Source organism: Tripterygium wilfordii, chromosome 14 (genome assembly GCF_013401445.1).
Source record: "Tripterygium wilfordii isolate XIE 37 chromosome 14, ASM1340144v1, whole genome shotgun sequence".
Classification (NCBI taxonomy): Eukaryota; Viridiplantae; Streptophyta; class Magnoliopsida; order Celastrales; family Celastraceae; genus Tripterygium; species Tripterygium wilfordii.
Genome location: NC_052245.1, coordinates 3,131,258 through 3,159,054, shown reverse-complemented (window position 1 = coordinate 3,159,054; position 27,797 = coordinate 3,131,258). Strand labels below are relative to the sequence as shown.

The 27,797-nt window shown below is 35.9% G+C and overlaps 2 protein-coding genes across 17 annotated transcripts; one reads left to right on the top strand and one right to left on the bottom strand.

Moving 5' to 3' along the window:
• Positions 1–530: 530 nt before the first annotated feature.
• Positions 531–8,290, top strand: LOC120015356 (protein ALTERED PHOSPHATE STARVATION RESPONSE 1). 3 transcript variants are annotated; one of them, XM_038867758.1, is made up of 7 exons: positions 531–751; positions 850–863; positions 1,120–2,678; positions 4,699–4,883; positions 6,061–6,284; positions 6,906–7,239; positions 7,512–8,132. In XM_038867758.1, exons 3-7 carry the CDS (start codon positions 1,889–1,891, stop codon positions 7,959–7,961), a joined length of 1,983 nt encoding a protein of 660 aa, XP_038723686.1. In that variant the 5' UTR covers positions 531–751; positions 850–863; positions 1,120–1,888; the 3' UTR covers positions 7,962–8,132. The 3 variants fall into 3 exon arrangements, with proteins under 3 accessions (XP_038723686.1, XP_038723685.1, XP_038723687.1); XM_038867757.1 differs by lacking the exon at positions 850–863; XM_038867759.1 differs by lacking the exons at positions 531–751; positions 850–863 and having other exon boundaries at positions 1,043–1,276; positions 1,837–2,678; positions 7,512–8,290.
• LOC120015353 (ABC transporter C family member 12-like) lies at positions 4,711–27,797 on the bottom strand. Of its 14 annotated transcripts, none has more exons than XM_038867741.1 (30): positions 27,588–27,797; positions 26,889–26,989; positions 26,452–26,798; positions 26,180–26,358; positions 24,922–24,961; positions 24,378–24,534; positions 23,945–24,059; positions 23,780–23,860; positions 23,579–23,675; positions 23,297–23,353; positions 22,595–22,660; positions 21,953–22,027; positions 21,693–21,800; positions 20,646–20,780; positions 20,334–20,440; positions 20,151–20,244; positions 19,248–19,415; positions 18,473–18,613; positions 17,792–17,992; positions 17,582–17,680; positions 16,952–17,104; positions 14,753–15,153; positions 13,566–13,746; positions 12,914–13,237; positions 11,587–12,343; positions 11,057–11,178; positions 10,221–10,466; positions 9,572–9,986; positions 9,231–9,367; positions 4,711–4,846 (listed from the first exon to the last, which is right to left on the bottom strand). In XM_038867741.1, the coding sequence occupies exons 3-29, from the start codon at positions 26,782–26,784 to the stop codon at positions 9,270–9,272; spliced, it is 4,950 nt and encodes a 1,649-aa protein (XP_038723669.1). In that variant the 5' UTR covers positions 26,785–26,798; positions 26,889–26,989; positions 27,588–27,797; the 3' UTR covers positions 4,711–4,846; positions 9,231–9,269. The 14 variants fall into 14 exon arrangements, with proteins under 14 accessions (XP_038723669.1, XP_038723670.1, XP_038723667.1 ...); XM_038867742.1 differs by lacking the exon at positions 4,711–4,846 and adding an exon at positions 8,451–8,810; XM_038867739.1 differs by lacking the exon at positions 4,711–4,846 and having other exon boundaries at positions 9,003–9,367; positions 26,452–26,815; positions 27,588–27,796.

The window sequence follows — 27,797 nt, the reverse complement described above, 5'->3', positions numbered from 1 at the left end:
AACACCCAAATGGGTCTAGCAATTAATATGAGGAGTCCAATTTAAATTCTTTAATGGGAACAATTGGACCATAAGCTGATTGGTTATCTCTCAGAACTTAAAGATTAAAGATGCTTAAAATCGAGAATTCAGGGTTTACTGGTTCCGTGAGCCTTGTAGCCCACTTATAGAGGTTTCGGCCCATTTATCCGCGAGGGTTTTGACCCGATCCAAAACACATGTCATCATGGTGTTGAATGTGACCCATGATTATTGGGCTCATTTTGGTATTCATTTTATTTTTCAAATGAAAAAAGATTCATTTTTTTACCCAATTTGAGTTGCCAGTGATCAAAATTTGTCCTTTTTCTTGCATAGAAAATGCTCAGAACTGAAGGATTTATTCAAAAAATGACAAAGCTCATGCCAACATGCACAACCTTAATTCATCACAGTTATTAATGAACAGTATAGGTAGTAGCTCTTGTGACGTGGTAGTATAAATATAATATAATCATGTTATCCATTGTTTTAGCAGGCTTTGTCGCTTTGAAACAAAAAAGCTTCATTCGACTCAACACAGTACACAGGTGTACGCTAGAATGCGCCTTTCTGCCTTGGATGCTTCTCATCATGTCTTGGGTATCGTGCCGACCCCCAATCACTGGTCACTGAGGCTCTCTATTGATGTTATCTCTTAACAAAGCAAAGCAAGAGCACACCTTTAACTTGAGAGACCCGGATTGTTGATTTCTTGAAGACATTTAGATTGGTAAATATTTTTACTTCATATGCTGGCATTTGTCTAAAGACGAAATCTTTTGCTGTTAATGTTCTTTTCTTTCTTTCTTTTTTCTTTTTTTTTTCCAGCCAAAGAACACTTGGTATACTCTCTGTCTCTTTCAGTTTCCATGTCAGTGCCATTGTTTTCCTGTCGTCTTCTCCTTTCTTTTTCAGTTTCTTTTTCTTTGAGGATTTAGTTTAAACCCATTTGGATTTCTTTTTATTCAGTTTAATTAATTTTCTTCCCTTTCATTATTTTATGTTTCGTGCAGGTTTTTTTTTTTTTTTTAATTGTTGAGCTTTGGAGGGTTTTTTGCTTGGGTGGATGTTCAATGCAATTTTTTGTCTTTTTTGAAGCTCAACATATAGAAATAAAAGTAACACGAGAATGGAGGAAAAGTCACGATTCCAGGATGTGGGTTTCGTCCATGATACTGTGAAGCACTCTTCTTGGTCTATGGAGAACTAGTAAACTAACCACAGAGGTCCTGAATCATCTTTTGCTGCTTAGCAGGTATGTATTAGGCAAAAAAGGTTGCGGGAGTTTTGTTACTTATTTCTTTGCCTTGACCTTCTTTTTGAAGCTTTTGGACTGACGAGCAAGGTAATAGAGATTTACATTGATTTGGGGTTTCGCTTGTCTATTTGGCTGGTTGAACTTGAAGGTTGCCAAAAGAAAGCATACATTGGGAATTTCTGTTAAAATTTTCTTTTTTCCTGAGATGGGGAGAACCAGATGTTTGTCAAGAAAAAGGATATGTTGGGAATTTCTGTTAGAATTTTGTTTGTTCCTGAGACGTGGAGAATCTGATGCCGGGCGTTGTTTTTAGTCCTCCCTAGGGTCGTTGAGTGGCAGGACCAGAAAGTCGTTAGTCTAAGAGCTGCAAACTTCGGATGTAAAATGTGTTGGTTTTTTTTTTGTCTATAATCACCAGTGGTTGAGGGAAAAAACCACCAAAATTAATCTGCTCGAGGAATTTGCAAGGATGCACTTCCTTTACTGCTGATCTTGTTGACCTTTCTTGTATGGTTTTTCATCCTATTGGTTCTGAATTGGGGTGTTCGGTTTTCAAGTTAGGATATACACGAAACTGCCGTTACTGGCTCCTATACATATTTTGGAGAAATGGGCTGTGTAGCATCAAGTATTGATAAAGAAGAGAGAGTGCAGATTTGCAAGGAGAGAAAGAGACTGATGAAACAACTTCTAGTTTTAAGAGGAGAATTCGCAATTTCCCAATTGGCTTATTTGAGATCACTGAAGAATACCGGTGTAACCCTTCGCCAATTTACAGAATCAGAATCACTAGAGCTTGAACTTACCACATGTAACAGGGTCTTACCACCCTCACCACCCCCTCTTTTGCCTCCTTCCCCTCCTCCGCCACCTTCTTTCAGCCCTGAATTAAGGAAGACTAATATCAATCCCCATGAAGTGGCTGAGGAAGAAAGCATATCGATTGATGATGACAATGAAAGTTCAACCCCACCACCTCCCCCAATTCTAAGGTCTTCTTTTGATTATTGGGACCCTTTTCGAAGTTATTCTCCCCCTCATCAGAAGAGTGAGACTGTGGAACCAGCTGAGGAGGAGAACTGGGCAGAAGCTAAGACAGAATTTGAAGAAGAAGATCGAGAAGAGGAGGTTGTCAGTAATGCAGCTTCTAGTCCACGTCCTGGAAAGCATCAGGCCGTTGAACTGGCTGACGATAACTCATCAATGATGAGCTGGCACACAAAAGATACCACAGATATGGAGATGGTAGTTTGGAGGAACAAGAAGTCACTAGAGGGTATTGTGAAGGAGTTGGATGATTATTTTCTGAAAGCATCAGCCGGTGGAAATCAAATAGCAATTCTTTTGGGCATCACCCGAGGGGATATTTCTCTTCCACTGAGCTTCAAAGAAAACAAAAGTAATTACTACTGCAGCAATTCACCTTCTTTTTTTTTTTATGTTCTTTGTTTATGGATCCAAATACACACCTCCCCGATAATTTAGTGTGATCATTGCTACTTACAAATAATTTGCATTCATGACATTGCTTTCTTTTTTTTATCAAAAATTTTCATGGACATTTTTATCATATCTTCTGCATAATGGCTTTGTTTTGATCTTATCGCTGTCGGTTTGGTTAATTTAACTGTGCTAGAATGAATGGATTTTCATCTGCAAGGATATTGTACCTTATGCTGCCTATGATACCTAATTTTGTTGGAGGATTATTTTTGCAAAAACAACCTACTTACTGTTGTATTATTCTAGTACTTCGTTTGTGGACAGCTAAAGGTTAAATGTATTAAAATGACTATTCCGTCGTTGCAGTGAATTCACCTTTTAGTGCTTCACTTGTTTTTTACTAGGAATTTTCCTGAGGCTTCCTGGAAATTTGAGTTTGAGTTTAATTAGTGTGATATATGAAATATTGCGGATTTATTTTTTGTTGAGGCATTGCACTTGTGCTGCACCTTCTCTACTGACACTTGGATGCTTCCTTAAATCTAGGGATGGCAAAAAAAACCGATCCGAGCACTATCCGTAGGTATCCGATCCGTTTAAAATCCGAAAACCGATCCTATAGGTTTTGGAAACGGTTTTGGTTTTGGTTTTCAAACCCGTCATGGTTTAGGGTCGGGTTTGGTTTTTGATGCAGGGTTTAGGGTACCCGAACCGTTTAATAAAAATATTCATTATAGTAATAATATTATAAATCATGTATAAAGGTATACTATTAGGATACTAAATTATAACGTGATAAAGCATATTAAAACGTATATATTTATAGAAGCATACTAATAAAACTATAAATTAGACTAATTTGAATTATAAAATCATAATTAATATAAATCACACTCAATATTAATTTATATTAATATAATCATCAAAGAAAAAATAAAAATATTAAAAGTTAAATGGTAAATGGGTACCCGATGGTAAACGGTTATGGAACGATTTCGGGTTTGGAAATTTAAATGGTTTTTTAAATGGTTTTGGAACGGTTTTGGTATAGAGTATCTTAAATGGAAACGGTTTTGGTATTTCCTAATTGGAAGGGTACCCGACCCGTTGCCATCCCTACTTAAATCCCATCGTTCCAACTTCTGTATTATGAAACAAAACTGAGCCAATTTTTGAGCCCTTATGGTTAGGATCCCTTCTGGGTTCAAGGAAATCTCCAAGCATGAATGCTGGAAACTTTGATTGGCTTGAGTTTCGTCCATATTGCACTTACATCTTTTTCCAAGATGTGCGGTTTGATTAACAGGTTCATAGATGTTAACTGAATCCATTACTGTAAAGATCTTTTTCCAATTTTTAATTTGAATATATACTTATGGCTTTGGATGTGTGGTTCAATTTCTAGCCTTCATGTTTTCCTTAGGTCTACACGTTAGTAGCTGAGTGCTTGCAAGAGGAGGCAACTAAAATTTGTTCTTAATTCAATCATATAAGAGGTGTGTGTAACTGTGTATGCTGTGTAGTTATATCAATTATTGGACACACAGGACCGTGATATCTGCCACAGTTGGGTGAAACCAGGAGTGTTTAAATTTTATTATAATTGGCACGTGGTCATCTTGTACCATCTTCAACTTTGCATATGCCGGCATTAGCTGATTAGATGTGCATGGTCTCTGAAACCAGTAGATGCTCCCTCACATCCTGGGATCCACCCACCTGTCATCTTCCCCACCTTTTCCTATATTAATGTTTTATTGACCAAGAATGTATGGTTGATATAATGATAATTACATCGTATAGTTGACATCTAATGCATAAATCCTGAATGATTTGCTGTAGCCTATAGTCTCTTTATTGTATATGTATATATCAGGTTTATCCCCTTCTTGTACATAGATGATAAAGCTGCTGATTCATTTCACTACCATTGACATAATAGTATCTTCGAAAATTACAACTGCTGTAGTTTACAGGGAAGAGGTATAATTCTGCAAAAGTCTTCAGTGCATTGTCATGGAGCTGGTCTTCTAGGTCACTTCAGTATACCAGACATGCTGCCGAGTTTTGTGGATCCACTGAACCTTGTAGGCCAGGAGCTCATTGGATGACACTCGACAAACTCTACACAGCAGAGCAGAAACTTTACAAGGAAGTAAAGGTAAGATTGTTGACATGAATTTTATCTAGCCGTAGATATAGTAATAAATAACATGTGGTATAACATTTATGTGTCATTGGATGACCTTTAGTGAAATCCCAACATTCTTTGTAGAAATCCAATTAGCCAAGGGCCCAAGGCAAAACCGTTTATAAAGCAAGAGATGCAGATAATAGCGATGAGAAGGATAGCTTCTAATCATCATCATCATCATAATCTGAGTCTTTATCCTAAAAGTTGGGGGTCAATTACATGAGTTCATGAGGAAATCGACTGGAATCCACTATGTGTATTCGTTATTGTAATTCATTTCTATCTAGGATCATACTTTCTTCAACTCCTATTGAATCATACCCTTTCTTACCATTTTAAGCCATGTCTTTTTAGGTCCCTCTTGGCGTCCTACTCTCTCCTATACAAATTCTTTCGTTTCCTACTTCAAGAGAAGGATAACTTTTGATGGAAACATAAAAAGGGCTTGGGGATTCAAAGGCCAGGAGCTATTTTAAGAGCTTAAAAAGGAAATATTAGGATTTTGGTGATGAAAACCTTAGCTCCAACTAAGGTTACCTGCTGGACCACAGCCTGGAATGGAATCATAGGGTATTGAGTTTGCTGTGTAGTATTGAAAAAAACTAAATTCTATAACTCACTTTTCTGGTTCCGTGGGGGGTACTGGAGACTGAAAGTAACGTAAGGGAGGTAGTGCTTGGTTTGTTAGAAAGTTTGTGTTCTGAGTGCCACCTTCTTGGTGCTGAAGCAATAAAATTCTCTCTTCCATTCAAAAGAAAATATGGAATCATCTAAGCTTGCTGGAAACTTAACCTCTAAATTGTATGGACTTGTTCAGATAACTCATTGTTTGTCACAAGTTGTTTCAAATTTGGATGTGGACTTGAAAAGCAACATAGCATGATATACAACTCTGACCAGCATTATCCAATACCCTGTTAAATGTCATAATGAAATCATATCTAAAATTAATGGCTCTTTTGGTTCACGAGTTCCAGGTGATGAAAAATGTTACTGTATTATCAATTTCCTTGAATAGTAATTTGTATTTGATGATTCACTGATTTCCTTTAGGATTAGTATTGTTTCCATAGCTACTTTTGGCTTTTTTTTCCTTTTATTGTATACTTTATTTGTCGAAGATATGACTATTGTTATATTGTAGGAGGAAGAAATTACCAAGTTAGAGCACGAGAGGAAATCGATATTATTGCTTAAACAAGAAGAAGAAAATCATGACTGGATGAGGATTGAGAAAACTCGATCGATCGTTGAGAGTTTGGAGACTGACAAAAACCGTTTACAAGATTCAATAAACAATACTTGCTCGACTATTTTGACACTCATTGATGAGGAGCTGTATCCTCAGCTGGATACATTAATTTCTGGGTAAATTTTGTTGAAACTCATGTCGGATAATGAACTCTTTCTTTCTATCATCACTTATTTTTTTCCTGGGTACTGCATTCACGTGGGATGGGAACTCCATAACACCTGCCACAACCTCAGTATGCATAGAATTAACTTCATTATGATGCTTATTAGCCTATTCTCTACAATGAGGAAAGTTGATCTTTTTTCTCGATGGTAAAAATGCATTCATATTTAATGATGTCATATTTTCTAATGAATATGATCATATTCCTCTCATTAAGTGTCATGAACTCTTTCGTTGTGATCAATTTTGTAAGGTAAAGTGTCCTAAGCGTTCACAGTGATTTCATTACCCTTATTTCCAAACCAGGCGGTGAAACTTCGAAAAAAATTCTCTTTCCCTTTTGATTTCTTTCTTGTGACCCCGAAAGAGAAGAAAATAGGTTGTGGAAGAGAGAGATCAACTCTCAGATTTTCGTTCCTTTTTCTGAGCTGTCGTGAAATGAAGATTTTAACAGTCCCTAGGTTGCCAGTTGCATTTCTTTGTCACTCAGTGAACGCCTTTAACATTTTCTGCATCTTTGAGTGGATATGGGGCGGAAATTATAGCTGTGTTTGTTTTTTGAATCTTCATAGGCTTATGCATATGTGGAGAACAATGTACGAATGTCATCAAGTTCAGAACCATATCTCCCAGCAATTAAATCATCTTAGCGATAATCAGCATACAGACATGACTTCTGAACATCATCGCCAGGCAACAGCTCAGCTTGAAACTGAGGTCTTTTCCTGGTACAACAGCTTCATCAAACTTATAACATCTCAACGAGGATATGTGAAGACCCTTTCCAAGTGGATTCAGCTTACTGACTACTGCATTGTGGATGGCCCTCAACAGAGCAGTTGCTCATCAGTGGTTCATCGGATCAGTGAAGAATGGCAGCGCATATTTGACAGATTACCTGATAAGGTCATTTTTATTACACTTGCTTGCAGTTACCTTGGGTTTTTTTTTTTCCCTGATCAGCTCTAGCTTTGAGTAGTTCTGTAGGGTATTTGGGTCACTATCTAATCCCTTCAGCTACTTTGATCCTAAACATTAAAAAAAGGTTCAATCTTGTCTTTCTCTAACACTTGAGCTGTTCATGTTGTCGTTAAAAAATGGTTTCGTTAAAGAAATTCGTCTACTTCAATATTTTAAGCAGGGGGAAGTAATCCTCCTTTATGTTGTTGAATTAACAGATAGCCTCAGAAGCCATTAAGAGCCTTTTATCAGCAATCCAAGCGATCATCCAGCAGCAGGCAGAGGAACGCTCGTTGCATAAAAAATCTGATAAACTTGAGAAAAGGTTGCAAAAGGAGCTAGTCTCACTAAATGAGATGGAAAGAAGGCTGGAGGGGAGCTTTGCAGCTGTAGATGCTCCCCCCAATTTGAGCCTCCAACATCCATTATCTGTTAAACTTGCCAAAACTGAAGCATTGAAGCAGCGAGCGGAAACTGAGAAGGCAAAGTATTTAAACTCGGTCCAGGTTACTCGGGGCATGATTTTGAACAACCTGAAAACAAGCCTCCCCAATGTATTTCAGGCATTAATGAGCTTCTCAAATGCTTCTTTCCAAGCCTTTGAGGCTATCCACAGCCATACCAAACTGACCATTGCTTGTGATCCATCAGATAATTCAGCAAGCTGAACTCACTAATCTATTGGGTCAACAACACAAAGGCTCATGATGGATAGTTTTGTTTGTGGTAGGGGATATACTGCCTTGATCACACTTTGTTATTTGACAGTAATGTCAATATAGGGATATTTGTGTTTGAGATTAAATATGAGCTGAAGTTAATGAAATTCTCTTTATTTATTTATTTTTTTTAAATTTCAGTTTATACTGTAAGTCTTGTTTATTTCTATGTCAGTCAGATACAATTGTTCTCACAGCACCTCCTATCATCTTTCTCCTTACTGTATATCTAAATTGTTGAAGTTTTACTAAATTTATTTTTATTGCTAGTAGGCGTTTGGATAAATTGCATATCCTTTGCTTTTTTTTTTTTGGATGAGCAATATTTCCATTTCTTCACCTACACTTCAAGGCACATTAATAATCCACAAGAGATTAGGAAATTAGTTCCTTAAAAATAGTTACATGGCAAATCCCATATTTTTTCTGTTTCCTAATTGTTCGGGTTAAATACTAAAAATCTACCTAATTCTAATAACATTCGTACTCAAGGGGCTAGCACTATATATATGGCCAACCCATGGTTCTAATGAGCCATAACATAAACAAATTAAAGCAAAAGTTGAAGAAGATGAAGACAAGCTTGGTGAAGGTTCAACAGTGCGCAGAGGCAGACGCAAAGTTTTTGTTGAGAAGGATGAACACTGATAATAGTAATATTAGTGTCGATGAGAGTGGAAGGAAGAGCATGTTTTGTGATCCTGAGTCCTTCAATAAGGAAAAAGACCCTAGTTGTTGTTTACATGAAGAAGAGTCTTTTGCATGGAGTAGGCAGAGGTACCTGAGAAGCTACCCTTTCTGCAAGAAGGAGACACTCATTGACAAGACCAAAAAATTGTTCAAGAAGAAATAACGCAGAAAAAAGACGCACAATTGGACTGGTTCTTTTGTTAATTCTTCTGTAAAGAATTGAATATTAATTAGATATTCATGTGTTCAGATCAATTTAGGGTTTGATATTGTAAAAAGCAATGCATGTATTTGCATAAATAATGTAAGAGGTTTTCTTGTATAATTTTGTCACAAGCTTTGATTTACTTACAGTCACAAGCTTTATATTACATGCATCTCTAAATTAGTTATTTTGAGATTGATGGTTGTAGTACATAATAGCCAGTATATGTTATTAAATAGGTTATTACATACAAACTTTTGTAAAAGCAGAACTGTGCATGATAACTGTAGCAGAATCTCAATAGCTGTACAATTGGGAAATACCTGGGTGGAAGAATACCACCACCAGTTTTGCAATCTTTTTCAATTTTCAACATTGTCCCAGTCCAGGACACTCTCCTCAAAATCATGTTCTGACTGTTGATCTCTGTTTTGAGCTAACCTGCTCATTACAGCTAGACCTGAAAAGAAAATTGAAGTTTCTTGTTCAGAAAGTGCAAATAGAAAATGACTAATGTTGTGACATAACTAAGCTAATGCTATGAGGGCAATAAGGATGTATCAAAACCCGAGAAGAAATGCATAAAGTATGTTTGATTACATTGATGGATGTGGTGAGAATAGATTTCAATGAATGCAGAAGCATCACTGTATCACATCTGTACCTTCAATTATTCGGTAGACAGCTGACCACCATCCCTCTCTTGGAACTTGATGCTCATGTAATGTATCGTCTATGGCTTTGTCATGCTTCCCCTCAAGGACTCCCTGAAGAGTTATAACTGCATCTTTTGTTTTCTGGAGGATATTGTTTTCGTCTTCCACGTTTTGAAGGTCATTCTGCAACGAAGTGAGGCTAACAGCTAGTGCAAACTGGGCAGCAGTAGCCCATCGGGAAGACGCCAGCCACCTCCTTTGGGTGTCCTGCCTCTCGGTTTCTTTGCTGTGTTTGTTCTCTTTGCATCCAAATACTAGGCTACAGAGGTACTGAGCATTTGCTTGCCCCGTACTTTGCACCATCCTAGAGAATGCACTGCCTTCATTTAATAACAGTTTCTCTGGGGTATCGTATTCTAGAACCTGGAAGAAAGTATGAACCACCTTATGAGCTCGTGAACTTAACTACACAGAGAAGTACGGGATGTATCATATGTGTAGGCTATACTATTCGGTGCCTGACAAACCACGCCTTTTAGTAAACTTTGTTTATGGACAATATCAGTGAGTCCTAAAATGTTTCTAGATGCAGTGAAGGACATAAAGAAAGGGTAAAAACAGACAAGTTTCCAAGACAGATAGAACTTGAGAACGTACCTGACCAGCATCAACCAAAAGAATTCGGTCGCAATCAATGATGGTATTTAGTCTGTGAGCAATAATTAGCATTGTACATGATCTGAATTCTTCTCTTATGGTTTTCTGGATAAGAGCATCAGTTCTAACATCAACAGCTGCAGTTGCTTCATCTAGAACAAGAATCTTTGATCTTCGTAGCAATGCGCGAGCAAGACTCAATAGTTGCCTCTGTCCAACACTAAAATTCTCACCTCCCTCCCATACCTTCGCAGATGTTGAAAAATGATTTGTTTGTTATTTTCATGTTAGTCTAAATCATAACTAAGTACACATTTGAGCATGTTAAGTGTCTTTCAATGAAAAAACTATTTAATTTCACATGATAATCAAAGCAAAAAAGCCTACAAATCTTCAGTACAGTGTAAAATTGATAAATCCACTGTTAATGTTTGACAATCACAGTAAATTAGATCCCATATTGGAAGAACTTGGAAAGCATATCAAATTTAGAGAAACTATTATAGTAGCTTCAATATAACTTGGGTGCTTAAACAATGGATCTGAGCCAATGTTACTCCTAATCGAAGAATCTACAAGTACTGGCAAACATCCCAGAAGATTCCAAAAGAAGGCTTGCATGTTGGTAGAACTATTAAAGCGTTTCCTAAAACTATTACTAGTATTTCCAAAAGATCTTAAATGATGAAGGGTGAGATATAGAACCACAATTTCACTTATCAGAAAGGCAAAAATTACGGTGGAATTCTTTCATGATAATTTGTATGTATTTTAACAGCAATAAGTCCAAATATCTCCAATAATAACGGCTAAATGAAAATATTCAAGGCAAATACCTCAGCATCCAGGCCAAAAGGATTCTTACTGATGACATCTTTCAGATGTGCCCGCTCCAGAGCCTCCCAAAGGTCAGCGTCATTGTGCTCACCAAAAGGGTCTATATTAAATCGCACGGTTCCTGTGAAAATAATAATTATCATTAGAATGAAAATTTCAGAACCTAGGCAAGAACCATTCTGCCAAGAACATGTAGATAGAAAAGTATATGACAATGGTTTTCTGATTATTATGAGAGGGTTTTAAAATCTGCAGCATACAAACAAATTACTTTCACTTCGCAAAAAGTACTTTTGGGAAGTTCATGATATAATGAACATAAAATCCAAATGCACATTTAGTTAATAATAGGAAATCATAGATAGAAAGTAGAAGTGATAGCTCAACGAGAGTCTTCAACAATAACTATTATGTGAAGGGTAAGCAACTTTTTTATACTAAAAAACAAATAAAAAACAAAAATAGGAAATGAATGGACTGCTAATTATACTCCAGACTGTCTAACAAAATCTATCTTCTGGGTTACTACCTGAAAAAAGTACTGGTGACTGGGGTATAATACTTAGAACTTTTCGTAAATCCCTCAGCCCAAGCTTCGCAGTGTCACAGTTGTCAATCAGGATTTTTCCATTTTCCAGCTCTACAATTCGAAACAATGCATTGAGCATGCTTGACTTTCCAGCACCAGTCCTTCCGACTATCCCAACCTTGTCACCAGGGAATATTGTAAATGAAATTCGATGTAGGACAGGAGGAAGTTCCCTCCTATAACGTAGGACCACGTCTTCAAATTGAATTGATCCTGATGAGGGCCAACCAGGCGGCGGCCGATTGCTTTCAATAATAGCTGGAGCTTCAGAATTCAAATCTATGTATGTGCCAACACGCTCTACAGCATTTAAACTATTCTCAGCCCTGCTTGCTTGTCTTAAAACACCACTCAAAAGAGAGGTGATATTTAAGGTATAACTGAGAAGTAGACCCATTGTGGATGCAAATGCCACTTGGTTTTCGGCACTTCCATTCTGCAAGACCGCAAATGTTGCTGTCAACCAAATCATTAGTCCTCCTAACATTTCTAACCTAATGACGAGCCAACGATTGGAACTAATATTGACGAGAGTGAATCTGATATTATTATCCATGGACTTCCCATTAACATTAGCCATCCGATCATATGCTTTGTATGCACGAATGGTTGACAAGCCGTTTAGTGCTTCTCCAAATTGTGCATAGACCGGAGATCTGGTAATAGAATCCAAACGTTTTACTTCACGGGATGTACTCTGTAAATTGCACATAAAAGTTGTTATCGTAACTTGAACAAAATGGACCACGGAATTGAAGGCTAAAATAACCAAGATAAAAAATGTTCATATTAACATTTATAATTTTATATTTATACAAAAAGAAAACAACGAGAGAGAAAATTTTCAGAAGCAAACATGCATATGAAGAACATATGAAATCATCCCCTCCCCACTGAACACCACAGAATATTCAAGTTTATGCAGAGTTACCACAAGAGTTGATAACTTAATATCCCTTCTGCTTGGGAATTCTTAACATGAACTACAGTGAATAGAATAAAGAAAATATCTTAAGGGCTGGCATTACACTGGACACAGATCATGCTTAGTGACTAATATCATCCAAACTTCGCATATATGAAATATGAGGATATAATTCAAGGTCTCTCAAGAAGAGTCCCATTAATGCCATTAGGGAGCAATGGTTACTCTGCTAAATATTTTTTCAGAAATATTTAAATATATATATATAGAAGACAGGAAATACAATTTATGACGTGAAAACTGAAAAGTGAAAAGATGAGCCATATATATATCAAAACCTACCTGATAATATAAATAGGCAGAGTAAAATAAGATGAGGAGTGGCATTATTGCCCATAATGATATCGTGCTGACAATTCCTATCAGCACAAAAGTTGAAAGAAGCTGCCACACTTGGCTCAGAAACATACTCATCATGTTAGCAATGCTGCGGTCTATATCACCTAGGTCCTTTGCAAACCTATTGATTATTCTTCCTGTTGGGTTTGTGTGGAAGAATAGCATTGGAGCCCTCAGTATTGAATTCAGCATCGCATCGTGCAGTGTTTTGGAAGCACGAAGACTTGAAATGATCAAACAGTAAGAGTTTGCTAGTGTTACAGTTACCTGAATACAGTGAAGACAGAAACATTCAGATTAGACTGATTAGTGGACAGTGACATATATTTCGATTTTTCTTGCTATGTTTTTCTTTTAATATAATTTCTCTTGTGCATAAAGTATAGCTTTGATAGAAAAGAATTCATAGCATTTAGTTTATATCATTCTGTTTTACTACATTTAAACTACACTATAAAGATATAATTTCCCGTTTTACAAAGAGGAATTTTTTATTTCCAGGACCACTGAAAGGTTAATGAATACGTTCCCAAGGGGATAAGTAGACTTTGTTACCCCTTTTCTGATGCTAACTATATATTGGCTGCAAACAAACCTGACCAAGTGCCAGAACTGCGTAAATGAGAATGTAGAATCCGGGCTTATAATTCTCAGAAGTGCTTTGGTCTGTCCAAAAACTTAACCAAGTACTGCTTGAAACTCGAAGAACTTCAATTAATAAATAGCATATAAAGAGTATTGTGACCACCCAAAAGCCACCTAATGCATTTTTGTACCTGCAAGTTGAAGCAATATAAAAAGACCAATAAATCCTCACATGCGTTTATGTATGATTATCAAAAGCAGCGTAGCTGCATGCTCTGCCAAAAGGAGTTGATTTTTCTTTAGTCATAGATCAGCATATTCACAAGATATTGCATTCTCAAACATTCTAATTTATCATTTCCGACCAATTCAACAATGGAAAAAAGAAAAGAACATAAAAAAACATCAATAACTCAACAAATAAGAGAGAGAGAATCGTTAATATTTCAATTCAAGGTAATCTAGTAAATTTTCATTGTGCTCACTTAGTTTGAATGGCAAATGCCCTAAATTTACAGACACTCACTAGCATGCATCGTACTACAACATATAAGAGAGTAATACATGAAGCAATATCCTGACAATAGTTATCTCCTAAGATTTCATGTTTGACCCATAACTTTGCTAGTAAGGAACTAAGAATCAGTACAATAACTACATAAAAGATCTAAAAATCACAGCAGTTATCAGTTACAAAATTACTAACAATGGCCAACTGTGACGCAAAATGTGAAAACAGTTCTTCAGCATACACTTGGGAATTCAATGCATGTTGTAAAGGTTCTAAAATGATCAGCAAATTTGTAGAGGTATACCCAAGTCCAAAGGAATCAGAGAAGTTTCCAACAGATTGGGAGCCATGGAATTTTCCTAATCTGGTATGCCAATCTAGTATCAACTACAGTTCCTTTATGCAAAACAAATGGTGCGACATTTTTTTTTCTATAATATATCTTCGATATAAACACAGCTCTTGTCAAAGTATATACTACTAATTGAACAGTGAAATGAAAGAATGTTCTCTAGAAAATTTAAAACTCATCTTTGCGCGCAAAAATTACTGATATTAACAAGAAGGTACGTGAAGCACTGGTTCATATGCCAATTTTCATCCTTAGCTGTGTTTTACCAAACAAACATCCTGGAATGCAGGTTCACTTTATGGAGCATGACACTCGAAAGAATACGTACACTTACCTCATCAGTACATTCCAACTGACAACACCTGTTTCTCGTTCTTCTGCTTTGATAAGTACAGATTTCCGTCCTTTCACTTTCTTTATGTTTGTTGCATCTTGGGGGAACTCGTTAACCACGACCTTTCCATTGGCAGCTGGCAAAGAAAGTTTCTGGTCAAGCTTTCCGTTCCCTTCCTTTCCTTCCATCTGTTCTTCTGTTTCTTCCATTTTCCCCGCGTTTTCCATCAATTTCTGGAATAGCTTGCCATTTTTGGAGAGCTCATCAAAGGTGCCTTCTTCTTTAATCATGCCTTCAGAAACTAGAATAATTCTATCCACCTGGGGAAGAAAATGCAGCTGATTTGTGACAAGCACCCTGGTTTTTCCACGCAACTCTTCCTTGATGCAGGTGTTAAAAACCTGTGATTGATTTCACTGACATCAATTAAAAAAAAAAACGACAAGCATAAATAGTTCAACTAGAATTCTATTACAATAAATATAGTAAGGGAATATACTTAATAATGTTTAAATATAATCAGCACTTAAAAATATTTTAAAAGGAATAGTTCCATTAGAGTTATATTACTCAAAATAACACAACATATATAATTATGATCTTTGACACTTAATAAAAAGGAAATAATAATAATAATTCAATTAGAATTATTTTACTAGAACTATAATGATAGACTGTTTTAATAATAATTCAATTCAAACTCTAACCATTACTAATAATAAAGGAAAAAACCTCTATTTTACAACGAGCTATAAAAAAACTTTAAAATTAATAGTAGGATTTGAAAAAAAAGAAGCTAAAACTCATCATGAAAACTATAGGGTTAATTATACTTTTCATCACCGAAAGATAGAGATTGTTCATTTTTAACACCGGAAGATTTTTTGTTACAAAGTCGTCACCCATTGTTCTAAAATGAGACAAACAACTCATCCGGGCAGATTTCACACTACCCGGTCAAACTTTTTGCTTATGTGGCACTTAGTCAACAAATTTTGCTTATTTGGCATTTTGACATATGATGTGAAAATTCCATCTAAGTTTTCTATAAAAACAAATTAATGACATGTGACTAAAAAATTTTTTTTAAAAAAAACCTGATATTCTATCTTCCTCTCTGCCATCAATTCTCTCTCCCTAAAAGGCTAAAACTTCATTTTCTCTTTCTTACCTCTCCTCTCTCTAACCGTCGACATGGCCATAACTTAGACCAACCTCCAATAATTACGCCGCCGACTTCCTCCCCACACCAAAATCCACGCCTCCAACGACTACTTCGTCACCGTCATATTCGAGGGGGAAGATTGGGTTCATTGTCCGCATCTTACCCTCCATTGCCAAAGCTTCAAAGCTTGAAGACTAAAAGTCATAAAATTGAACTGCTTTATCAATGATTTCTATACAAAATCACACCCATTATTAAAAAAGAAATAGAGAAGGAAGCTAATTCTGGATCCGGAGAATAGGACGAATGAAGCTAATTTTCGACCTTGAAAATCCTTTGCTAATTCGTAGATTTGTATGTGAGGCTTTGCGTCGAGCTTTTATGGTCTTCATTATTAGAGAGAGAAAGGAGAGATTGAGAGTTGCAGAGAAGTAGAGAGTTACTGATAAGAGAGAGAAAAGTATTAGAGAGAGAAAGAAGAGAGAAGGGAGGTGGAGAGTTGCAGAGAAGAGTTTTTTTTAATGTTGCAATAGTTGACCATATGCCAAATCAGCTTTGACCCTGCCCAGTACTGTAGCAATTCTGACCGAATCCCTTAAATGTCTCATTTTGAATTAATGAGTGACGACTTTGTAACAAAAAGTCTTTCGGTGTTAAAAGTGAACGACGCTTATCTTTCAATGACGAAAAATATAATTAACCCAAAACTATATTTGTTGAAATTCCCACGTGTTGTGTGGGTATCGACTAGAGAAATTTTCCAATACGATTAATTTCTTGGGTTGTTCAATAAAAATATTATTTGGTATAATAATCCCATGCATTGCACGGGGACAGGCCTAATTAGATAAAATTTATTGTTGGATATTTGCACATGCCATCAGCAGAAAAAGATTTTTTCAGAAAACTCAATGCCTGTTAATCTGTTATAATATTGACATCTAGCAGGCTGTAAAGTGTAATGAACATAGCAAAAGAAATCAGAGTAACTTTGATGAGGCCTTCTCCTGGTAGCATAAACGATACATCGATACCTGTCGAGCAACATGAGCGTCCAGAGCACTTAGGGGGTCATCAAATATGTATACATCTGAATCGGAGTACACAGCCCTGGCCATTGAAACTCTCTGCTTCTGTCCACCACTAATATTTACCCCTCTTTCACCAATCTCTGTGAGATCACAACCCTACAAAATAGGTGTTGGGGTTCAGCATAAGCATTTATAAATAAAGCATGGTCGATAGAGAAATCTGCAGCAAAAAAGCATCTAAATTACAAGAAAACTACAGAACAGGCCACCTAAAATCCAAGTTCCAAACTATAGCTGCTTTAGCAATCCTGTTGTCCTACCCATGGAGTACAGCCCTAACCTATTGAACACAGCCTTACTACTTTGATAATCCTAAATCTAGGAATATGACATATTCAACGAGTTTCTAAGCCAAAAATTTTTTGGACAAGACAATTTTTTTTATTTCTATCATGAGTATATACAAACATACAATATACAATCCATAGAATTACCTAAAACACAACCTTTCTAATGATTATCAAGTAAACATAAATTAGAGACATATTAGAACAATTCTTGAGAGAGAATGGCATGGACATTCCAGATCTACAGAAGTAAGTGTAAAAGAATAAGTTTGCCAGTCCACTTAACAGGAAGAGAGTCAAGATCATGCAGTAATGCGGTCACATCAATTGCCCTCCAATAACGTGCAGATTCATAATCCGATCCAAACAATATGTTGTCACGCACCTGTAAGAATTAATTTTGAAGGTCAGAATTGTATATTGCGGGAGAATGTGACTGTCAGCCTCACTGAAAGTCAAAGAAGATTGGCAGTAGCAGATTACAAATGCAACTCACAGAAGCATTGTAAATCCAGGAAACTTGAGGAACATATGCAACAGTTCCTCTAACGACAACACTTGCATCTGCTACAGGAGGCAGCTCCCCAAGCATTGCAGATATGAGTGATGTCTTTCCTTCACCAGTTCCGCCAACAACTGCTACAAGGCTGCCCACAGGTATATCTAAGTTGATATCTGCTAATGTGGGCTTCTCCGCCTGCAAAAGAGATTAATGTTTAGGTTTACATGTATTAGGAATTAATGTAGCTAGAAGGATACTTTAGACCTGTGAAACACCATTTGTTCCCAAACTTAAGGTTATCTAAAACTGAAAGTGTGAATCTTATTATTTACCTATTACCCTAACACTCCCCTTATGCGTGGGTTGTACTTGAGTATTCTTTTTTCATGTAAGGGGTTGAACTCAAGTACTCAATCTTTAATTTGGAAGGCCCAACACATGGAACTTTTAGAAAGCTTAAGGCTATGATACCATGTGTTCCATTTCATCCCTTGAAACTTTCTTTGACTATTTTGGTCCTTACAAAGGTATATATTTAGGTATCACTGACTTTAAAAAAAAAGAGCTGTTTAACATAAAATGGCATCAAAATCAAACTTAAGTTGGAAAGAATATGAGCCAATGACCAAAAGTAATATACAACTCAGTAATGGAAAATAAACATCAAAATATGACCTTTGAATCCCATGAGAAGTAACCATCCTTAATTGAGATGGCTGGAAGCCTCTGTTCAAGAGGAGGATTTGGTGTGAGAATTCTCTCTTCTGCTAAGAACAGTTCCTCCAAACGCTGCAATGATACATTTGCATTTACAACCTGCAAAACTAGTCTAGTGTTAGATACTTAATGAAACAACCCAATGACAGCATTACTACTGATATCGGCCAACTTTATTTTTAAGTGCCTATCAACATGAAACATAACTTCTATTTTAAGTGCCTAGTAAAACAAAGTACACAAAGAAATAAGGCCTACGTAAATCATGAGCGCAACTCAAATTTTTTTGCTCTTACTAGTCTTTTTAACATATAGACCATTTTAAATAAGTATCCCATTCCATATGTGAGGTTCTACTGAACCGGTCATGCAAATTTATTTATCAGTTGTGATTAGTATTTCGCATTCTTTAGGTTCCCAAAAATATAACTTTGGGTCTAATTGGTGTCAAAGATCTCCATTTGGGGAGTTCCGAAACACAGAAAAATCCTCAACTAAATATCGTACCAAAGGCCATAAAAGCATTGAAGCAGACTTGGGTGTATATTTTTCAAAATCATTGGTAGCGCAATCAAAATTCATAAATCCAGTGCCGCACTTGTGCATAAAATTTCTTTGAGAAAAAAAGGTACTAGTTGAAGGCTTATTTTTCTTTGCCAGAAAATGAATGTATATTTAATCTTCTAAGCACAAGTAAGAAAATAAACGTGATAGAGTTGAAAAATGGTCTAACCTGGCTCAACAAATTTGGGAGCATGTTCAAAGGAAATCGTAACACCGCAAACAGGGAAAGTGATGTAAATGCCTTGGCAGGTGTCAGATCACCACCAAGCAAAGTGAACATCCCAAATGAAACCACTGTCACAACAACTGGGATGCTGTTCAGGATAAAACCGTTTAACTGCAAGATAAAGGCTGTTTCTTAAACTGCTAAGCAGATGATGAGACACTGAGTCTTAAATATTTCCAAAATAACAGTATGTGAGACTTCTAATACTTAATATTTTTTATGATTTTCCAAAGCAAACACTTGATACTAGCAATTGATATCCAACACTTATACACAACAGGATAATTAAAACAGATTATAAAGTGTACACAAATAATGCTATAAATTTTACGAATTTTGATCAATAACTAGGCACTAGATGAATGTAACAGGATCATAGATAAGAATGCAAATTGGAGGGGACTTGTATAGAAGATGATAAGTGCTTATCTGCTAAAATGTTTATATGCACAAACTACTGTATTCTCAAGCACTGAGGTAGTAGAACAAAGGCCAATAAAAATAATGTTAGGAATGGATGCTATCAAAGGTGGTCTTCTGATTCAACCTTCTAATGAAGCCTGAAGTGGAATGAAGGGTGACCACAATTTCATCACAATAACTATATTGATGTCTAAGCATTTTCAGTAGGAACACATTTCAACTTACAGTGAAACACTCCTCTTTTTTTTTTTGTCATGCAATCACACACATCTATAAAATACACAACTCATTTCAATCACAGAAATACAGTTCCTTAAATAAATAATAGAACATCAAATACCGATGAGTATATCACCAGGCTTAAGGAATTGCTAAATTAAACTGAATCAAATAAATAATTTTCAAAATTGTCTCCATACATACAGTAAATAGTAATAGTGCTCTGCGAAACCAGGATAGCTCATCATTCCGTATACTTTGAATTCTAGATTGGAAACTCTCCTCCCATGCATAACATCTGAAAAATTCATTTGAACACTGTCAGACCAATCACTTGAGCAGTGCAAGATTTCCAAAAATATAAGGCAGATTCTTTGGAAAGCATACTTCACGGTGTCCATGGCTGCCAAAACTTCATTCACAAGGCCGACTCTCTTGTCAGTCCTTTGCAGTGCTTCCTTGGTCAATTTCCGCATCTTGCTAATGACAAAAGTCTGTTCTTGCAAAGCAATTCAAAATAAATGAGAAATACTGTACTGGAGAAAATCAATCAAATATGATACAAGTTAATTTATTTCACCAAAGACTTAGAAATATAAGATAAATGAGAAATAAATGTTCGCACAACTACTACGTATTAAACAATGAATAGAATAGAAGATTATAAAACACCTGTGTTGAGATGCAGAAATTTCTTACCTGTATGGGAACCATGAGAACTAGTATTAATGATCCAAGAAGTGAAGCAACACCTAACTGCTGGTAAAGAAGAACCATAGATATGACAATACGAAACGGAGCTGACCATAGCACGTGAAGTTGTTGGCATATTTGCTGAAAAGGTGATGATGACATACTAACAAGTTAGTTTCAACCATCAACCTCCCTAAAACCCAAAATAATGGAAGAAAAAAAAAGACTCCAATGCCTCAATGGAGATAAGATCAAAATGCTTGATAATCAAGATGCTAGAATAACAAAAATATTAGATATTACACTTCATATCAAAACTCAGACTGCAAGGATTACATGAAATATTTAATTCAGATTCTGGATTAAGTTGACAGAATAAACAGTTCAAACTAAACTCATACTATTATATCCTGTAAAGTGCTGTTGATTCTAGTCCGCTCATTTCATTTAAGACACCAAATTGGAATTCTTTTCATTTTGTTTCTTCAATCATTCACAAGAATTAAGAAGTCAAGTTTCATTCAAATCTATCAATTCGACTTAGACTGATTTTTTTTATGTATATTATAATTTATAAGTAAAAGGCAGTAGTAACTAGAATGAAACCAATAACAAAAAAATGCAAGAATATATACTTCCATAATCGTCTCACCATTTATTTGATTTTTTCTTCACTTGGCAATAACTTGGAAATGGAATTTAGTCCCAGAATTATAATAAATCTTCCAGCTTAAAGTCAATATTATGAATAACAATATCTGAACATTCAAATCGATTCATTGCCAATTATAAAATATGATTTTTTATCCATACCACATCAAAAATTTATTTGCTTTAATTTTTTCTTTTTTATTGATCACTTTTTCCATTCTTTCTTTTCTCTAAACGACTGCTTTCTCATCTGATGAAGTCTCATCAGACTGCACGGCTTCTTGTACCAATTTCACTTGAAAAATTACTGATTTGCGTGGCGTAGATTGACTTCTTGTTCATAGACCAGCAAGAGTATTGCGTTGATAGATCTCATTAATTTACCCTTGATGTATAGAATACCTGAAGCGAATTTGCATCTGTAGTTATCATATTTGTTATTTTCCCAGATGGGAAATTCTGGCGACTCTCGTGAGTTAGCCTCAATGATTTACGAAATATAGCAGCCACCTACATTAGAAACATTCAAACATGGAAATGATATACATTTAAGATTTTCTCTGATTCAAGAATCTCAAAATTGGAATCCAATTAAGCAACTCGGCCAAATAGGGAAAAAAAACTGAGGCAAATGAGGAAAAAAAGTAGAGCATAAGCTTTACCAAAGTTGACCTCAGCCTGAAACCGACCCGCATAACATTCTGAAAATACTGGGATTCACATAGCACGCCAAATGACTGAGCAAAGAGAGTTCCAAGAGTCAATAAAAGAATCAACAAGCTATCATGTTTGCTAAATTATCAGCTTATTAGACTAAATTCATAAGATTTTAAAATGAAAGTGATTGAGGAAGCAACAACTTATATTCTACGGATAAACAAAAAAATTCAGCAAATTCATTGTGTTAGATGACTAGATCTTTTTTTTTTGGTATAAATTATACCAGTTCAAAAGATGTGAACTTCAGCTATACTTCTTTAGGCAGGAAATCAAATTGAATCTAACTAAGAACCATGCTTGTAAAGGAAGGGATATCAACCATATACAACAGCACATGGAACCTATCAAAATATACAATTCCTCCATTTTTATGTATCCATGGAAGAGCTGTAAGAACTGAGTAGAGGAAGAGAATATGGATAAAAGGAATTAACGTGAATCAAAGGCCACAAATTGTTTTTTAGGATATGTTATTTTTTTCTTTTTTCCTTTCCCTTTTGATACGCAGGTTATATAGTAACTAATAAAAAAAAGTAGGTTATATAGTATTCCACAGATGAAGAAGCATCAGACAGGATTCATACCACCCCAAGAAAAATTGAGAAGGCATAGATGTAGCCAGTCCAAGCTGGATCACCTCGTTGCATCGACTGCAAGCAGTTTAAAAATTTTTACGATCTTGACAAAATGCATAAACTCTATCGAGCTAGTTCATGCTATACCTAAAGCATAGTTGAATGTTGATATGTTAAATAAGTTTCAAGCTATGCTTCATAAAACAGTTTTCAATTAAGATTTTGATCAACCAACAAAAATTTGAATTCATTGTCGTTGCAATTGCCACTTGAAGGTATCAACGTAAGCAGGTAGGGTTAAAAACCACTGCATCAATTCATCATATGAATCCTTCTAGGGCTTAGCTTCCAGAGCTAGTAATGGACCATGTTAAGGTTGTAAGTGAGGCTACTTATTTACATGATTTAAACTACTTAGAATATTTTATTATTCTTGCTTGACCATTTTCCTGAAATCTTAAATTCAAAAAGATTAGGCAATGATCCCAGTCAAATACATATTCATAGAAAATGTTCTTAGGCATATCAACCCATAAAGAACTTCATAAGAAAGATGATAAACAGATAATCTTTTTAAGGGCATGTCATGTTTGGTATGAGATTTAATTGGATGCAGAAAACATAGTGAAGACAGAAACTTGGATCCTAGGCCCTAAAAAAAATCAGAGCCATTTCACATACCTATTGAGGTTTTGCAGTAACGAAACTGACCTGTAAGAGATGGCTCAAAATAACAGGGCCCACAAACTGAGAAAGATCAGTCCCAACCTACAAGTATTAGAACCAGAATCATTAACTCACCAAATAGGGAAGAACAATAAATCATAACCCGCATTTAAGAACTTTCTTTTCCAGATATAATATGATGAGAAACAGCAGCAGCGCGCATAAACTAATTTCAAATAATAGAAATAGCCCATTCTAGTTGAAATCAAGTTCACCCAACTTAGGAGAATGAATAATTAAGACAGAACATAGGAAATACTTCACTACCTTAAAAAGACCTCCTAACCAAAACCTGCAAAATACATTCAGATGGAAGTCAAGGGAATAATAAGAATTTGGCCACAAAAAATGACCCCAAAAGTATCTGTTTGTAGTCCAAACTCCAGATGAAACTTCTTTTTATAGATATGAATTGTAAATGAAATTGATAGGATGCAAAAGTAGTGAAAAACGCTGGTCAACCGATACCTTCCTCCAAAGCTATTATTCAATGCTCTTAATAGCCAAGGCTTGGGCCTTTCCAATTCCTCATCCCAACATCGTTTGAACCTGAAAAATTTAAATGTAAACACGTAATATGAAGTTTTTTCAGCTCACATGAAAGAAAAAGAAAGACATTTGCACAATACAGACTTCTTAATCAGTGTCTCAGTCTGATCCCATGAGTCTAATTTCCAGACATCCTTTTCAGTGATAGGTTTCCTATACCCTTGTTGCATAAGAGGAGTTATCCATCCAAAAGAAAATCCTACAAAAGGGCAATAGTTGCATGAAAATATCAGGTTGGAACATAAGAGTCCTTTTAAATACTTTTACAGAAAAACTTTACAGTTACGGAAGGTCATCATGAAAATCTACTGGACACTGCCCCAGTGCCCCTCCTATACATCATCAACCCCAGTTTCAGGCCCTATTGGCCAGCTGTTCCTACCATAGCTAGTATGCAGTTTCTACTTCAACTGTTCACCACATACTCAGCAAATGAAGTCACAAAAAAATTACTCAACAAGTGATTTCATTTACTTAGCCTGGAATCCAATGCCCAAAGGCCTCAGAAATTACGTACTGGAAAAGATATCAGCATGTCTCTCAGGGCATATTTGCTCTCCTCCAGGAAGGGCTTCATATTCTCCATTGTCTGAAGATTCAACTTGTATCATTGTGTAACCCGGATGAGGATCCAAATTAGGAACAAAAACAAGAAGTAGAATCCCAAATGAAACCTACAAGAAGAGAAGTAGCCAAATTGACAATGTGATTGCTTGACCGACAACAACATTAATAAAATCCTGACAAGGGTTTATGACTTTTCTCTAGAATTTGCCATCACATATTAGCCTTAAAAGTAAAATTGGCATTGCTGCCAGGCACCTATCTGGCACTGAGACCACAATCTTGTACCAAGTAATTTTTAATGCACAGGTGGCAGTGGCATATTAGAACTAATGTAGGACTTCTCCAAACTAGGAGATCCTCCAGCCAAGACAATTTCCAGCCTTAACAGAAATTATCTAAAAGTATAACGTTACAACTTAGATAATGGATAACAAATATGTCAATAGCTAATAGATCCCATGATGTCACACAAAAAGACGAGAATGAAATGGAACCTGGCAGAAAATGTTGCTGAGGAACAAATAGAGTGCAGATCTGCATAAGCAAAAATTTTCTATGAATAGGTCTATCCCTTCAGCAAAGAAAAATGAAAGAAAAGCTGTCAAAGGTGTACGTCTTTGTTTTCAAAAACCTATGCAGATCATATGAAAAGAAGTCCATCTACTCTCACAACAAAGAACATGCATAACACACTTCTCTAGCCTGACCACAAAGGAGTTCAAATGGTTCATCATTACTAATATAAAAAAAAATAAAAAAATAAAAACCTTCACTGTTGCTAATGGAGGTCTTAGATTTCAAGAACTAGTCCACCAAATGCATAGTCAGCAAGTTCAATGAAATTGAATATCAATCATAGAGTAGCCATGCCATGCAATGGTCCTCCCAAGTCCAAATTTTCCATCCAAGCACAAAAGATTTAGCCATCATAGTGCTTACGCAGGGTAACACAGGTTAATCTGGCAATTTCAGAAGCCATCACTCTTTAGAAATGTCTAGACTTAGTAATCAACACCACTTTTAGTCAAAATTCTTGAAGATCAACCAAAATGGAACAAGAGTAGGCACTTTCTTCTCAACATCATTGCCTAGTGATACCAATTTCTGTTAATATTTCAAGAGAAAGGATATTATCAGAACAATATTTAGCTGACAAGTACTTTCTGGATCTCTCTCTTATATTGGCGGGCTCAAGGTTACAAGCATTAGTTCTTCAAAGAAGATTAAGGATACAAATCCTGTAGTCCTGCCCAGAAATCGCTAATTTATATGGGAGAATTTGCGCCTACTCTAATTTCCAGGGGCATGCAAAAGATGATAATAAATCTCATCGTTAATAAATAAATATCAATAATAACAATAATAAATAAATAAATGTGTGAATAACGGGAATTGAACCCGCGCATGGTGTATCCACCAGGAAAATACCTACATTGTGGTCTGAAAATTTAGATTGCATTATCCAACAAATATATGACAGGCTTCCGAAATCTGAGCACTATTGGCATTGCATTGGGTTGTAGGTGTATCAGTTTCAGCATGTGTTCAACCTACTACTTTTGATTCTTAAAAAATTTCTTCATCTATTTTGTCAATCCTTGATCAATTTTTTTCATTTGACACTGTGAGATGGGGGAGGGAGGGAGTAAACAGCTCTATGGTCATGGATAGTTTTTTTTTTACACTGTCATAATAAAATAAGTAAATGACCTAGAATTTACATAATAATAAGTATAGAGAATGCAAACTAACCTACTGCAGTGTTCCCTCATCGGAAGAATGAGATTGAAAATGACAGCATTGCCTATCAAAACATAGATAACTCCAAATCGAACATACCATCGGAACTCTCTGATATAAACTTTAGTTTCCAAACCAATCATGATAAGCATGAAGAACCAAGCAAGAGCCTCGATGATCAAAGAAACAATCTGCAATACAAGTAGTAAGTAACTTGGAGCATAGACTTCAACATAAAGTGCTTCTAGAAAAATAACATAGTTACACTAGATGTAAATGACTACCTCAAAGGGAGGGAGGCCTGTCTGCCCATCCAGATTAAAGATTGAAATGCCCATAATCAACCTCAGCAGAGGTTCAGCAATACAGTAAGCAGTGATTAGCCCCAACATGTAGTTGTAGTAATTTGTCCTCAAGCGAAACCTCTTCGCTTTATGATTCCTCTTAATCAACCACATACGGTTCAAGCACAATAGAAGAAGGACCAAATATGAAATGGAGATCACTAGGGAGTCAATTGCACAAGGAGTGTATGTGCCCAAAAAACTATCTACGTCTTTCGCCCAAAACCTCATTGCTACTGGTCGACAATACCAATCCAATGGCTGAAAAGCCATCTTTGGTCTACAGCCTACCAAGCAATCACAACTAAGCTCATATTACTGGCTCACATCATACTATTATTTACATTGTTCAAAAAACTTCGCCTTGCAATACTTACTTTATGAATCACCTCTCAAGTGCTTCAATGATGATTGAGGAAAATAAACTGTCTGCAATAAACCAAAAAAGAGGAGGAAAATCCTTTCACCAATCTAATCTCTGCCAAAACAAAATAATAATCAGTTTAAACGATTGATAGAATACAAATGACGAAAAATTCACATCTGATAGAATGAAAAATCTCCAAACAATTGTATTAGTCACATCTGATAAGGAAATCACGTTATTTTCCAGAAATTAACTGGGTTCCCTTAGAATTTAGGTGAGCTATTTAAATTTTTTTTTCTGACTAGAAATGTATTTCTTATAGAATTATTAGGAGATTTAGTGTTAATAGGAATTCTATAGTGTTTTAGATTTGGTGAGTTTCTTTGCGATTGTTCCTCGTTTACTCCGAATTCTATTTCCTATTTATTAAGGATTATAGTCTCCCATCAAATTCATTCAACAATTAATAAAAATAGTTTTGAGAGTGATTTTCTCCCCCCGGTTGATTCCGTAATTTGTTTTCTTGGCTTGAACGTTGGTTTACTCTCAATTTTTCGTTTTTCGACTGCGTCATTAAATCAATCAGAAATCTAAGACCCTTAGAAACACCAATCGCTCCTCCTTGCTTCCCAACATTGTCTACGCAACCAAAGCGGAACAAGACCAAGAAAAAAGAAGGGAGAAACAAGAGAGAGAGCGAGAAGAGTACCTCCAAGAAATTTGAGTTCAGTCAGTCTGTCGCAGGGGGTTTTTGTCTTTTGAGTAGAAGTAGAAGCATTGGTTTAGGTAGTTATTAATTTTGCAAAAAATAGAGTGAATGAGTAGGATTGCAAGCAAGCGTCATGGCTTACGACGAACCCCTGCCCTCCTCTCACTTCAAAACAAAACTCTTTTTGGCTGCTTCTGCGCACACGCCATT

Bases quoted from the DNA above. Each gene is read 5' to 3' on its own strand.
- LOC120015356 (XM_038867759.1), top strand. From the start codon at position 1,889: ATGGGCTGTGTAGCATCAAGTATTGATAAAGAAGAGAGAGTGCAGATT. The intron at 2,679-4,698 runs GTAATTACTACT...TGTAGTTTACAG, and splicing joins GAGCTTCAAAGAAAACAAAA to GGAAGAGGTATAATTCTGCA. The intron at 6,285-6,905 runs GTAAATTTTGTT...GAATCTTCATAG, and splicing joins CTGGATACATTAATTTCTGG to GCTTATGCATATGTGGAGAA.
- LOC120015353 (XM_038867741.1), bottom strand. From the start codon at position 26,784: ATGGCTTTTCAGCCATTGGATTGGTATTGTCGACCAGTAGCAATGAGG. The intron at 18,614-19,247 runs GTTAGACCATTT...CTAGTTTTGCAG, and splicing joins TCCCAAATTTGTTGAGCCAG to GTTGTAAATGCAAATGTATC. The intron at 9,368-9,571 runs GTACAGATGTGA...TTTTCTTTTCAG, and splicing joins TGTCTACCGAATAATTGAAG to GTCTAGCTGTAATGAGCAGG.